Source organism: Anarrhichthys ocellatus, unplaced genomic scaffold, assembly GCF_004355925.1.
Source record: "Anarrhichthys ocellatus isolate YVR2014 unplaced genomic scaffold, GSC_Weel_1.0 scaffold49, whole genome shotgun sequence".
NCBI lineage: Eukaryota > Metazoa > Chordata > Actinopteri > Perciformes > Anarhichadidae > Anarrhichthys > Anarrhichthys ocellatus.
This window is the reverse complement of record NW_022280079.1, coordinates 2964632-2979477: the sequence shown is the minus strand read 5'-3', so window position 1 is coordinate 2979477 and position 14846 is coordinate 2964632. Positions and strand designations below refer to the sequence as shown.

The window sequence follows — 14846 nt, the reverse complement described above, 5'->3', positions numbered from 1 at the left end:
TAATGAAGCAACGTTGAGTTCTAGGACAAGAATAAAATAAAGTGAAATATGATTTTGTACAAATAATTGTGCGAACCAAAGCTAAACCTTGATGAGTAGCAATTGACCTACCACTCCTCTGAAGGATGGAGGGATCAGCCCACAGTAGACCGGAATGAAGCAGCTGCAGATCAGCGCCTGTGTACAGAGAGCAAGTGTTAAACTAGAGGAAATCCATATAAAAAAACGACATCACTAACTCTCCGCACCTGGATGAGTTCCTCTTTGGAGCCAAACTCCGACACCAGCACATTCTCCCCGTCGGACACTCTGGTGAGCGAAACGCACAGCCGCCCCGAGGCCCGGACGTGCGCGTCGGAGGGCAGGTCCCGGTCCAGGCCGGACCGTATCACCTTGACCAGGTTGAAGGTGGGGTGAAGGGGCCCCAGGTTCCTCTTCCTGGCCTCCTTCGCCACCTCGAGCACATCTTCACAACATTTGGCTGGAAACAGAGAAAAGAAAAAAAGGCTCAGGAGATGGGACTTTTGAAGCTAAACCCCTGCTCTGAATCAATAGAGTGCAAACAAAAACACACGACTGGATTGAAATCCACTAAAGCTTCCTGGGGTCAGTGACCAACAGTGACCCGGGGCGAGCCCTCTTCCGAGGATTGAGCCCATGCCGAGGTCAACGTGTCTGCTGTTATCAGCCCTTGTGATTCATGGGAGAGAAAGCGAAAGGGCCCTTCTGACTCACACTGTCCACAGCAAGAACAGGGCTCTCCTATGATCCAGAGATAGATAGATAGATAGATAGATCTCATGTTAATGACATTTAGAGGAAGTATGTTTTGTCTCCTGCGTTTCATGACAAATATCTGAAAGTACATTTATCATTTATTTTGGTATTTAAAAGAAAAGTGTATGTTAAAAAAAACATACACTTTTGGGTCAGATATGTCAAGAAAACCTGAAAGATGTTAAAACCATATTTCAAAAACAGATTTATGTATGAACAAATACATTACAATTCGCATTGAAATGACTGTAGTTCAATATATAAAACTACAACAATACAACATACACTGCAATTTCTGCAGCAATTACTAAAAGCTATAATAATAATAATAATATTAATAACAATAATAATGTGCATAAAGCTCCAGGCTACTGAGCCACAGCGGTTTGTCTTACTTATGCATGCCTGGCTGGCGAGCACCGAAGCGGTCAGAGCGCCGGCGGAGGCCCCGTACAACTTGGTGGCCCCTGTGAGGAGGTAGGGCGCTTTCTCCAGCAGGCAGCTGGCAACTCCGATGTGGTAAATTCCCAGAAAGCCGCACCCGGCGAAAGACAGGTTCCAGCCTCCGTTCAGGTCGACCATGGCAGGGCATGCCCCGTTTGAGGAGCCCCGAGAGCAGATAGATCACCGAGAGCGCTGCGGCTAGAAGGGTAGCAACGGCCAACACGTCCGCTCGACGGAGAGAAGCAGATTGTATAACTCCACAGGTCAATAACCGGCTCTTTTAGAGGAAAGAGGTGGGAGGACGCATATCTGGTGATGCCTTCAGGTGCTGTCAGAACTATCAGATCGCCGACATGACTGCTCCGGTAGTGCCTCTATAGGGATATTTATACATATTTTCACGAAAGGGACATTTTATATGATATGAAAAGCTAAATTTAACTGTTGACATGCACGTGCTTGTAGTGTAGTGATAAGCTAATAAGATTAACTCTTGTATTTTTCTGTGTCTAGTGTCGATGTTTTCAGGTCACAAAGGTGTGGTTTATTGTCGCGAGCTTGATGGTTGTATTTGGAGACCTACTCTAATTAATCATGAGTGGCATGAATCAGAACTTGAAGTCTCTGAATGTGCGTGTATATGGTTTATTATTATTTTTGATCTCTAAGATTTACGAGGGTATACAAAGGCAACATGTTTTTCTGAGAGCATGATTGGATTAATGTACGTTTATCAATTCCCTTTTCTACACAAGAGCCAATCGACGGCAAGCGGGATGGGCAGAACGCAGTGACGTCAAAGCCCCCTTAACCCCCCCCCCCCCCCCCTTAGAAAACTAAGAAAACACACACAAACCCCTCCCCCCACTTCTGTTTGCTTTGCTGAGTTATTTGCCGTGACGTCTAACTCTGATTTAGTGTCATGTATATAATAGTAGCCTAGTAGTTGTATCAACATCTCAATGTATAGTCATCAACGACTGTCAAATGAAATAAAGAAAGTTCAATTACATAATATCTCAACGATATGTACTGTAGGTTTTCATATCTAACTGGATGAATAATAAATAATACATGCTCTGATAACACTAACTGTTATTTTCTCATTTAAGTAAAATAAGGGCTGGATTTAAAAATGAAATACATAGAAACAGAAAGCTTTTGAATGATGTGCATATTAAAATGAAGTACTTAATTAGAAAAAATGAATTGAACTGAATTGTTGTTGCCCCGCAGCTTTAAATTTAGTCCATTCAGGTCTGAAGTGAAGTCACCAAAACAAATATCCATATTCTTCTCATCTTCTAAAAAGGCTGCGTGTTTTTAAAAGAGAACAGAGCCTTCCAGAAGAAAGAGCAAGTTATACATTTGGGTTTGGTGAATTTGGCAAGTTTGTACTTGTCCTCACTGAAAACCGCTTGCTACTCGTTGATTATATATTATGAAAGTATTATGTTGTTGATTTTTTTTTATTACAAAAACGACACACAATTAACACACTCACAAAAAAGCGTATAAGACCCAATGATAACGGCTACAGAATATGATATGCCTACATGATTTATGTAGTAATATGGTAGCCTATATGGTCATATGTTTGTTTCTGCAGCGTGCAAATCTGCATAACGCACTGGGAAGCATCCTTCCTCTGTGGTTGCGCGCGCGCATCCTCGCGGGCTTGGCGAGAGTGGTCCTGATGCTGCGACTCGTGCGCGCGCGCATTACATCACTTCTCTCCAGCGTGATTGGCCGCGGGTCCACTCGTCCGCCCGCCGCGCAGCATCCGCAGCAGCGGCGTTTCAAAAATCCGCCTCGTCGTCGCTATCGACTGACCGGTTTGCGTTCGATTGGTGGTGTGCGCTTCTTCTCGTCCCTGCACTGGCGGCCCGTCTCCGAGGATGGCCGAGAGCGAGGCAGACACGCCGAGCACGCCGATCGAGTTTGAGAGCAAATACTTCGAGTATGATGGAGTGCGGCTGCCGCCCTTCTGCAGGGGGAAGATGGAGGAGATCGCTAACTTCTCCCTCAGAAGTAGCGACATATGGATCGTCACCTACCCGAAGTCAGGTAAACAAGCCTCTGCGTCACCACGGAGCTCTCCCCGTGCACCTTAACGATTCTAGGGTGCCCTGTGCTGCATGCGGTGACTGCAGGCTGCCCTTGTGATTATCAAAGTTGCATATAAATATAAATAATAGCACATTTACAATCAGTCATAGGGTTCGTTAAAGTTGCAAGTCAGGCCCGTGTTTCATGAACAGCACTGGGAGGGACATTTCATTTCTCTGTTTATATTACGCTCCTGCTGCGTTCAGTGCATCAGTTAGCTCTAGCTGGCCTTCATCAGCCACCATAATCATACGCGCCATAGGACATGGATGGAAGTTGGTGTTTACATCCAGCTTCGGTGTGTCGTGGCGCAGCGCTGCTGCAGGCCGGTGTACCGTGCGCGGTGATGCCGAGCTGTGCGCTGGGGTGGGTCCCGGGTCATGTGACGGCTGGTCGGCAGCTGGAGCACGCGGTCAGTGCATTGATTGTTGGTCGTGGGAATTGTATTCTGGTTTAGCGTCATATAACACCTGTACTGCAGAATGGAATAGATGACAGTCATCAATGCATCAACAGGGAAATCAATCAACAGGAAACCTTAATTGATGGCATTTAAAAACACATTTTAATAATTTTAAATACATCTGAATATCTTATATATACTGTATATATATATATTGTCAGTCTTACAAAAAAGAACGCTTCTCTAACTTTTATCCAGCATGCTTCCCATGGTCACTCCAGAAAGTGGTATAGTGCAATTAATCTGCGCATCTGTTGAGCTAATTGCTAACTCGCCAGCTGGTGCTGGTCAGCAACAATATACCTCCCATTCTCTCCATTTTTTCCAGGCCTTTGGTTTGAGTATAATTGAAGTTATGTCGTTACATGATACTGTGAAAGAAAGCAGTAGAGCCAAACTCTCCCGAGTGTAATGGACAGTGCTGCTTCCTGTTCCTGCTTAGGTTTGGCCCCGCGAGCATAGATTTGTGCTGCATCCTCCGATTCCATCCAGAGAGACCTTGTGCTAACAGTACACATGGACTAATTTAAACTCTCCTGGAATTTAGTAATTCTCATGCTGTGGAAAGAAAAGTGAAATTCTTTAAATAATATCAAATAAAACCTGTAACCGTCTAGCCGGTGCACAAATTATACTTTTGCAAGTATTGCACTAAAGGATCAGTGCATTGGTTTTAATAGAAGTGGCCATATACCAGTGGTGGGTTGTCAGGGCCAGCAAGGCCTTCTCTGCTAGCCTAGACAGAATCACAAAGTTATAGCTATTTTATGATTCAATCATTTTTCATAAATACACTACATGTATTATAATTTTTTTTCCCATTATCTTATTTTCTCATTGCACAGCTACTCTTCAGTCTTCCTCAGTTGCTCTGCTTCCAGTGCAGCTTGTTTTAAGTAGAGCTTTTATCCAATCAGATTTCACCTCTGTGTCTCGAGGTAAGAACAGAGGCCCGAGGCCTGCAGACTCACAAGTGAATCCTTTTGCACTTTAAGTGAATGGGGACGATATTGTTGATTGTCATAGTCTTTAACCAATCAGATCTTTAGTTTGACATGTTGGGCGTATTCTTTGACATGCCAGAGCCTTCTAGCTGGCCTAGCCATACGTGATTTGTCAGTGGGCTAGCATGACATGTTGGGCGGTGACAATCCCTATATCTGCTGCCTCTGAGCGGACATTTCAGCCCTCAAACGCATTAAAACGTATTCAAGAAATACAACTGGGGAGGCTCGACTGTCTTCACTGGTGTCCATGAATCGAGAAGGACTTCTTACTGGAACTAAAACGCACGGATGTACTGAACAACCGTGAGATTAAACTCTTTATAATCAAAGAAAGAAGGATGGACTTTGTCTTTAAATAGTGAACAGCCGCTTTGGTAAGTTAACTGCTTTTGTTTTTACATCTCCAGTAGCTTCAATATGCTTGTTTATATATTATTATTTGTACAACTTGTTTTTATGAAGATGGATTTTTGTTTGGTTTTATATGTGATAGGAACCATTGTTATGTCCTATGTTGCTCTGGGGACATATTTAGTCGGTGCCAGTGTTGCCAACTTGGCAACTTTCTTGCTAAATCTGGCGACTTTCCAAACCCTCATGGAGACTTTTTTTGTCAAAAGCTACTAGTGACAAATCTAGTGACTTTTTCCGGTGTTGTTGGAGACTTTTCTGGTGTTTTGACTCTGACGTGAAAGCACGTACCGTTCTGCACTGTCGTGAACGAGCAGCGGGTGCTGCCCTGAGCCCCCCCAAAGCACTCACAGGCGGTCACTCTCACAGCAGCCTCGCGCAGCAGTCCCAGCTGCAGTCAAAGAAGAGAGGAGACACACTCTCGACGTATTCATGTATCTGCACTCTGCAGTTAGTGTATTTATAGGTGTTGAGCTTCATTTTTACACGAAACAAATAATAACCGTCTGTGTTTCAGCTGCAGGACAGCAGTGAAGGCCCAGGTATAAAATGCACGGCCCGACACTGCCATATACAGACCTGTATCATAGCCAGATTATGAAATGACCAAAGAGTCACACCCAATCTCACATATTACTGAAATGTGCTTAATTCCAATCTCTTGCCTACACGCGGCTCTCAACATGGCACAGCCAGCGTGGCTCTGTCAACAACGCAAAGTGGTAGGCTTGGATAACAACATATGCAGAGGGAGAGTGACTTCATTCTCTGCTCAGGTAGACATTACCCCATTATGTCTTTAGATAACTAATAGTCGTTTGCTGCTATATTAATACACTAAATATTGTATTGAGAACCTTCAAAGGTGCAGTGTGTAGTATCTAGCGATGAGGTTGCAGATTGCAACCTACTGAAACGTGTCCCGTATGCTGCAGGTAGGAGAAGGTTGGCTGACTTGACAACGCAAAAAGACCCCTCTCAAGAGCCAGTGATTGGTTTGTCCGTTCTGGGCTACCGTAGAAACACGGCGGCCAGCCCCGTGAAGAGGACGTATGTAGATATGAATGGCTCATTCTAGGGTAACGGAAACACAACTCTCGTTTTCAAGTGATTACACACTAAAGAAAACATATACTTATTAATATGACATTCCATTTCTGCCTCTAGCTCCTGCTAAATGCTACACACTGTTCCTTTAAAAGATCAACTCAGATGTTTCCAGAGAACAATGACTCACAACCAGTGAAGGTTGTTTCACCAGTCATCCTCCATAACTCATCTCACCTTCGACAGTCAGGTCATCCCCCTCTCCTCCACAGTCTGGGAGTTAGGTTTGACTCATATCTGACCTTTAATGACCATATAAAACACCTGTGCAAAACCTCGTTTTATCATCTCAAAAACATCTCCAAACTCCGACCCACTTTAACCCTGCAGATGCAGAGAAGCTCGTCCACGCCTTTATCTCCTCAAGACTGGACTACTGTAACTCACTATTCACTGGGATCACTGCCAAGAACATCCAGATGCTGCAATACATTCAAAACAGCGCTGCCAGGATCCTGATGAGAGTCCGGAAGTATGAGCACATAACACCCATTCTGCACTCACTACACTGGCTCCCTGTCCCATTCCGGATTGACTACAAAGTCCTACTACTCACACATAAATGCATAAATGGACACGCACCTCCCTACCTACAAGAACTCATCACTCCCCAAATCTCCACCCGCACCCTCAGATCATCAAACAGCTTGCTCCTCCAGGTCCCCAACACCAAGCTCCGCACCATGGGTGACCGGGCCTTTGGCTCGGCAGCACCGCGCCTATGGAACAGTCTCCCTGACCACCTAAGGGCAACACAGACACTGCTCTCTTTTACAACTGACCTAAAAACAGGAAGGCGTTTCTGACCTAAATCACTGTCAGTTATTTCTTTTGTGTTTCTGTTCATTCACTTTTTTTATGCTTACGAGTTATTTTATTATAGTTTGTTTTAACTATGTTTTAACTGTGTTTTTTACTATGCACTGGCTCTGTGGCACTCTGAGATTTTTTTAATGAAAAGTGCTTTACAAATAAAATGCATTATTATTATTATTGTGATGCTGCAGTGCTGTGAGGGCCATTGGCTCATAAGCAACGCTCTCGGCCAATGGGATTTGCGAGATTCTTTAAGCTGAAGGGGGGCGAGAGTGCGGGCTGCCCTACCGTTCATGATAGCAGTGTATTTATGACTGTTTTGACATCAGCCATACGCTCAGTCATGTCTCCCTGCAGGCAGCACACACAGTCACACATGAATAACAGAGGGTTGGAAACTGAAGCACCAACATAGAGGAGAGAGCGTCCTCTCTGCTCTGGCTGCATGCTGTGCCAAGCAGAGATTTGCAATATAAAAATGATGCAAATTTAAAGAGGCACTCGATTTTGCATTTCATGGGGAGAATGACTCAGCCTGTGAAAATAGTTTAACAGTGTAATGTCTTCTGAGGCACTGGAGGAGCTCTCTGCAGTCTGAGAAAGTAACCCTGATGATGTCATTAGGGTTATCTCAGCTCGGACTTGTCTACGAGAATTTGTACAAACGGGAACCTCGGACTTGGAGTTGGAATCATGTGGAGCATCTAATGAAAGCCAGGGCTGGACTGGCCATCTGAGCACGCTCAGCTGAGAGGTTGTGTTGTCCCGAGTAGAGAGCGGAGGGTCGTCTTCAGTGTTGAGAATACAGAGGTTCCCAAAACTATTCTGCAGCGCCCACATTTTGTAGATACAAATATTTGGTTCCAGTCCAGCCCTGATGAAAACTAATACTAATTGCATTATGAGAAGTCTTTTTTTTTCTTGACCCTTGTAGGCTACAAGTCAGAAAGTCTCTGCTGCATCAATTTGGACCATTCCTTCATTCATTTTTTGCAATAACCCCTTTAAACAACATGATGAGAGAAAGCTGTACCTTTACTTACTGTATGTCCCTACCAATATTTTGGGGGACAGAATTGTCCCTACCAATGTTTTGAGAGGACAGAATTGTCCCACCAATTCTTTGGGAGGACAGAATTGTCCCTACAAATATTATCTTCATATAGAGAACATGTTATCTATATGAGTGAAGTCATATTAGAGAAGTTTTTTCTCTTTGGGTTTTCCACCTTCTGATAAAGAGCAGCGCACAGCCGCTTATCAAAGTTTGCCTCTCACAGAGACAGTATTAGTCACAACAACAGATAGATCTACACAATAAATGAAGCATTGCGTTAGTTCACGCAGGACACGGAAGTCATACTGTAACCATCTGACAGCCAGCCTATTGAATCATTGTTTGTAATCGGTCACACAGCAATCACAGTCCACTCTCACCTAAAGGAGGACCATTTAAATATGACTCCCTCCTCACTGATTCTTTCTACACCAATGCTGTTACAGACCGTACTGCTGGCAAAGCTTTGCCTCCTCCACCCCAGCCTCCACCCTTTTTTTGTTCAGAGTTCATTTTGCAAAGCAAATGGTTGAAATGGTATTCAAAGTTTTACTATGGGACGATAGTATATAAAACATTTGTGAAATGTTTTATGGGTTCTTGTTTTAAAATGGATCAGCTGGAAACGTTTAAAAAATCAGCTGGACAGCATTGTGCAACTGGCTAGAAATGAGAAGTTGCTTTTGTCTGCCTCTGTCTAAAATCAGGAACACTGGGTTTTAAACACTACCAAGAATTCCAGTAAATCTGTTTTGCCCGTGTCAAACGCATTAAACTGGACGCTTTCATGCAAAATACATCATGACTGGTGCAAATGACAAATAAAAGTTTTCTTTATTTATTCTTGCATGGTTCATTTGGTTTCACGGCCAGCATGTGGCCAGCATGTGGCCAGCCTGAGGCCGCGCACACACACACACACATCATCTTCTTCTAAGAACAAATGCCCCTTTTCTAGAGAACATTGGCAGGATTTCAGGTTAATAGCTTATTAAAAAAAAGCTAGTAATGTTGAATTTACCACACTTTATTACCATAAAATCCAGAGCCGTGATCCCTCTGCTCAGTGTCCTTCAGGTTTCACATGGGTGTTCTGATAGCAGCCTCCAGCTTTCAGTACGTTACTGACGTACTGGTTACGTGACAAATAAATCAACTTCTCCTTTCACATGAGGCATGAACAGCCATATTCTGGGTGAAAGACCTGTTTTTGTTGGACCCGTCCACATCCCCTCCCACCAGCTTTGTGTGGGGTTTTGTGGTCTCTATACGTCCTGGTTTATGATTACGTGGATTACATACAAATTGATTTTGTGGGACATCTACGAATTACAGCGCAGTATGAGAACAGCCTGCGTCCTCTTGCGCTGGCAGACTTTTCTCTTTCACATACAAAGACCATGTTTGTCCCATGTGTGATCCCAAGAGTTGTGTTGAAACACTCTTTCAGCTAACATTACAACAGTTAGTTTGACTTTTATTCTGTCCAATTTTTATTAAAGCTGAAGTTGATTTTAGATTTATTAGATTTGCTCAAACTGTCGTACAAACGACAAATACTCTGTGAATCCTCTGCCTCCTTTTAGAGCTCCTAATGGTGTTTGGAAGATTCCACCGCGCCCCAAGAAAAACAACCAATCAGCTACTGTTTAGCTGTTTAGCGGAGCTTGGTTTTAGCTACACAGCATTCCCACTTGCACAAATCAATCTGGCAAATGCCATTATGAGCACTAAAAAGAGGCAGATCACGGATTATCTGTGTCATGTACTGCTGTCAACAATAAGTGACAGTTTGAGCAAATATAATAAAAGTACATTTTTACCAACTGCAGCTTTAAGCTCACCTGTTATACAACCGCTTTCCTTATTCTCTTCCTGTCCTCCGGCTCTCTCCTCTCTCCCTCTAGGAACGAGTCTACTTCAGGAGATCGTGTATCTGGTGAGTCAGGGGGCAGACCCAGATGAGATCGGCCTTATGAACATCGACGAACAGCTGCCTGTCTTAGAGTACCCCCAACCTGGCCTGGACATCATACAGGTACTGCAGCTGAAACCTAGCATTCACTCAGTTATTTAGCTCACTCAATCATTTTAGGACTGCAGAGGAGTTTCTGGGTCTGTGAGGCATCTGGCAAAGTTGTTACAGGAATGCCTTTTTGCTGGGTGACGCAGCATTACAACAATGTGAAACATGAGCAGAAGCTGGTCTCAATTTGAAACTGGGCACAATCAAAACAAGGACAGCCTTGCTCGCAATCACAAGAACTGTGTTTTCTGAATAGCTTGTGTTAATCTGGAAGTTCTTTACGTAAATCAGATCTTAAACTCTTAACCTTATCTACAATCTTAATATTTTGAAGGAATTTCAAACCTGTAAACATCCAACTAATCCTGTTACCACTTCTTACAACAGCGATTCTACGCTTTAAGGTCAAATGACTGATAGTGGGGACTGTGACAAACAAAATCCCTGCTTGAGCTACAAATGAACAGCAGAGAGCCTGACGGTGTGGTATTTGAAAGGTGTAGGCAAGATAAAGGATCCTGTTTTTCTTTGCAAACTTATGTACATAAAAACAGGTGCATACACACTTTAAATTCTTGTACCTTTTTGCAAAGGAATGGCTGTGATGACCAATATTCCCACATTGGTTTAAGTTCCATTTTTTTATTACCTGACCAAATGCACCTTTAATACTCATACAGTTGTAGAGGAAATAAATTGGCCAAATAACATAGTGATATAAACACCACATACAGAGCAACACAGTGTTAGTGTTGCGGCTAGCTGGAACTTGCAACATCACATGCTACTGTATAACAGAAAACAAGGAACACAAATGCAGATATACAGTAAGTCAGATGCAGAGAAACATTTACAAGTTGTCAAACTTCAATAAGAACTTCTCAAACACGTCATCATCTCCATTTGGATTTTAAGAGTTCATTTATTGACCCTTTTATTAATAACCCATCGATCTGGATCAATGTATCGATTCAGTGATCTACGAACCAATATCACCGATGCAAAGTGAAAACATGACGCGCCTTTATTTTGAAATTCCAATGACATGTTTGTGTTACCGATTTCCGTCCAAGTGCACTTCCTTCCTACAGAGCCCAGTAATAACACTGTCAAATAATATTTTAGTTGCTTTTTGTGAGTCGATATATCAGACTTTATGGTGTCAGCGAATATCGTATCGCTGTCCAAAGAATCAATTTAATATTGAATTATGATGAAACTTGTGATTGACCCCCCTCATACTTTTATAATGTGGAATCACATGGCCAGGCTGAGCATATTACTCGAGCTAAAACGTTTATCGCATTTTCCAAGAAGCAGAGCTACAGGTTTTGTGTAAAGTGTGTAACTGTTTTTCAGTAGGTAAGAGAAGACACACCTGGCAGCCCCGGAGCATCCTGCAGGACTGATAAGTGAAGACAGATTAAAGAAAAAAAACTCCTTTCTGTTTCCACAGGAGCTGACGTCCCCTCGTCTGATCAAAAGCCATCTTCCGTATCGATTCCTGCCGACAGCCATGCACAACGGGGAGGCCAAGGTCAGCCCGCCGGGACAGCACATATACAGTAGCCGCGACTTTTCGTCGCATTATGCTAATTAAGACGTTTTCAGATTTCTTAGCTATGTTTTGAGGTGGGTGTCAGGTATTGAAAAAAAATCTTGCTTGGACTCTTACTACATTTAATAGCATCAGATTAGTTCAGGCAGAACGCTGAAGTATTGGGATCAATAAAGAATAAAGAATAAGTAGAAGAACTAAACAAGACATTGAAATTAGAAAGTAATATATGGTTCAATACCCATGAATGTTTTGTATGTATTTTAAATATGTAATATAATATTTTATTAGTATATTATAGTATATTTATTTATATATTTTGTATGTATTTTTTATTTAATTTATATATATATGTAGTCCATTTCTTTGTTTATTATTAGGATAACTAAACAATAATTAAGATAATTGTATATCTATATCTATGTATATACTATATTTATAAAGTTATTATTTTGTTTGTAAAAAATAATTAATTAAGATAATTATATATACAGTATATTCATTTAAGATAAATAAAGCAGGCTGTATGATACATCATACAAACAAAAACAAAAAAATCTGATGATTGTTTCATTTAATACATTTGTATTGTCTTCTTTAGTTCAGTAATCTAGTCTCTACTATAGCTACTATTCTACAGGACTGCACTCCAACAGCAGCACTTCAATTGTCTGACTGTAGTGCGTATTTGCTGTGTTTCTCCTCCAGGTGATCTACATGGCTCGTAACCCTAAGGACCTGGTGGTGTCCTACTACCAGTTCCACCGTTCTCTCAGGACCATGAGCTACCGGGGAACCTTCCAGGAGTTCTGCCGGCGCTTCATGAATGACAAGCGTAAGTATGCCGGCGAATGGAGGACTGGGACACCGTGACCACCCATGTGGTTTTAAGTCGGTATCCTTTACTGTTCTGTCTCCAGGCTACTATCAGTTCATCCAGCTGCTCTGTGTGTGTCTCTCTCTCTCAAAGTGGGATATGGTTCCTGGTTTGAACATGTTCAAGAATTTTGGGAACATCGTATCGACTCTAATGTCCTCTTCTTGAAATATGAAGACATGTACAAGGTAAGGTCCTCACTGCCTCTTGCTTTTTTTTTAAGCTGTTGTCTGCTTGCTCTTACTTTGACATTATGTAACTGCAGGTCATCACCCAGAAAGGCCTTTATGAGGACCAGAGTCCTCTGACTCTTTGGTGTCTTTAGAAAGACAGTAAACTTCTCCAGTGGAGCTGCTGCTGTACTGGTGAATGTGACTGTGTATGTAGTGCAGTTCTCTGTGGGAATTTACCTTTTAACATGCATTTATAGAGAAGATAATTTCAGTAAAAGCCCTGCAATAAAATAGGTGATGAGAAGTTAGTTTAATTAATTCTCCAAACCTGAAACCCTCAGAGAAGAGTTTCAAAGCGGAAGGGCCTTGATTATAAAATCCCGTAAGATTTTAGTTATATTCAATATTTGAAACTTATAAATGTTAAATACAAACCGCTGCAAACGGCCACTCCTTTGCACTCCTCCTACTACTGAAATGTCTGAAAATAAACTTCATGGTTTATAGAACTGGAAAAAGTTTCATGCTTTATTCATAAAATGCACAATACCTCATATACAAGCTTATCTGCTACACTAAGTGACATGTTCCACCCAAATCTACATCTGCTGTCAAAGGTAAAGAAAACCCCACCCCCATCATTTCCCTACAGCCGTGACCTTTTTTATCTCTCAGTTTATACCTCTTTTCGCACAACGTGGCAGACTCGTGTATCCTGAACATTCTTGTGTAAAACTCCCCAGTCAAAGAAAAAGAACATAATATACCAACTCAATATTTGCCCTTTGCTTTGCCAAAGGTTCCTTTTCACATTATCTGGAGTAATCACGTTTACAAGGCACAAACATGTCCTTTCTTTCGCAGAGAGGCTTTTTCTCAGAATAGATTTCTTAGAAGTGAAGAGATAAGTCACAATTCAGTTTACTTTTGGTATTTAAAAAAAAGAAAACACAACTTCATTTTTCAGATGCACAGTGTATGAATAAAGAAACAATCCACACTTTATTGTATGCCATTTGAAACATAACAGAAATGCAGGTTATTTATCTTCTACTATATATGTAGGAGCCATTAGTTATGTCTGTGTATTATATGTTTGAATTAGGAGCCTATCTCAGGTTGACCACGGGTGGCAGTGTGGAGTATTGCGGCAGGTAATTAATATATGGGGCACAGGTGCAACTGACAGGTAATGAGGAATGGGTGACGGGGAGATCGCACGGCTTTTACCGCAAAACCAGACACACCAGAGGGAGACCAGGAAGCTAAGTGATATCAAGTAGTAATGTCAATTGTTTACTCTAATTAAATGGGAACCTCACCCAAAGACACGAAAAGCCTGGAATCTTTATGTCGAAGCGAGTACGAGAACACGATCTTCTCCCGCACCCAGCCGAGTGGCTAGTTACAGGAATCAGTCACTACAATATATACTAACATTTTAAATGATTAAACTGCATGGAATTTGTCTGCGTATTAGAAATGTATGTAATTGTTTTAGAGGCTTTAGACAAAATATGAAAATATAAAATGTAGGCAAATCTATATATTGTCCCGACCTTCCGGTTCCCCCTCAGGTAAACACTGTTAGCTCTAACACTGTTGCCATTGTTTGAACCGTTAGCTGCAAGCCGCTGGCTCAGCCGTCACCATGTTGAGAGCCGTGTAGAGACAATAGATATGCTCTAAATTCCGTATTGAGCACCTTTTAAAGGAATAGTTTGACACTTTGGGAAATGCACTTATTTGTTTTTTTGCCAAGAGTTAGCTAAAATTATATCTAAATAGGAAGCTACAGTCAGATAGCCTTGCATAGCCAGACCTTTCTCCACAGCACTTTGTCCGCTCCAAAGAAATGTCTGCCTCCTCACATTATCATTCTGGTATGGTCGAAAAAAAAACACACTCTGGCTTGTTTGTATTTCTTTTAACCGATCACAATAGTCAGGATGCGGCGCCCTTGCAAAATATAAAGCGCAGATAGCAAAAGGGGAGATTACCGCATGAAATATGCAGCCAAT

At 42.1% G+C, this 14846-nt stretch overlaps 3 protein-coding genes across 4 annotated transcripts in view; 2 read left to right on the top strand and 1 right to left on the bottom strand.

Annotated features, from left to right (window-relative positions):
* Window positions 1-40, top strand: part of ttll12 (tubulin tyrosine ligase-like family, member 12) — a 14564-nt gene extending 14524 nt beyond the window's left edge. Inside the window, exon 8 of the mRNA XM_031869841.1 lies at window positions 25-40. Within this exon, the coding sequence (XP_031725701.1) occupies window positions 25-40 (16 nt within the window). The remainder of the gene's footprint in view (window positions 1-24) is intronic.
* Window positions 7-1532, bottom strand: pnpla3 (patatin-like phospholipase domain containing 3). Its single transcript, XM_031869848.1, has 3 exons — window positions 1173-1532; window positions 249-481; window positions 7-177 (listed from the first exon to the last, which is right to left on the bottom strand). Exons 1-3 carry the CDS (start codon window positions 1357-1359, stop codon window positions 82-84), a joined length of 516 nt encoding a protein of 171 aa, XP_031725708.1. The 5' UTR covers window positions 1360-1532; the 3' UTR covers window positions 7-81.
* A 1389-nt stretch (window positions 1533-2921) lies between these two features.
* Window positions 2922-14846, top strand: part of sult4a1 (sulfotransferase family 4A, member 1) — a 23504-nt gene continuing 11579 nt past the window's right edge. Inside the window, exons 1-5 of one of the 2 annotated variants that reach the window (XM_031869846.1) lie at window positions 2922-3288; window positions 10099-10229; window positions 11674-11754; window positions 12484-12610; window positions 12746-12840. In XM_031869846.1, the coding sequence (XP_031725706.1) occupies window positions 3120-3288; window positions 10099-10229; window positions 11674-11754; window positions 12484-12610; window positions 12746-12840 (603 nt within the window). In that variant the 5' untranslated portion in view covers window positions 2922-3119. The remainder of the gene's footprint in view (window positions 3289-10098; window positions 10230-11673; window positions 11755-12483; window positions 12611-12745; window positions 12841-14846) is intronic. The other variant, XM_031869845.1, reaches the window with a different exon arrangement.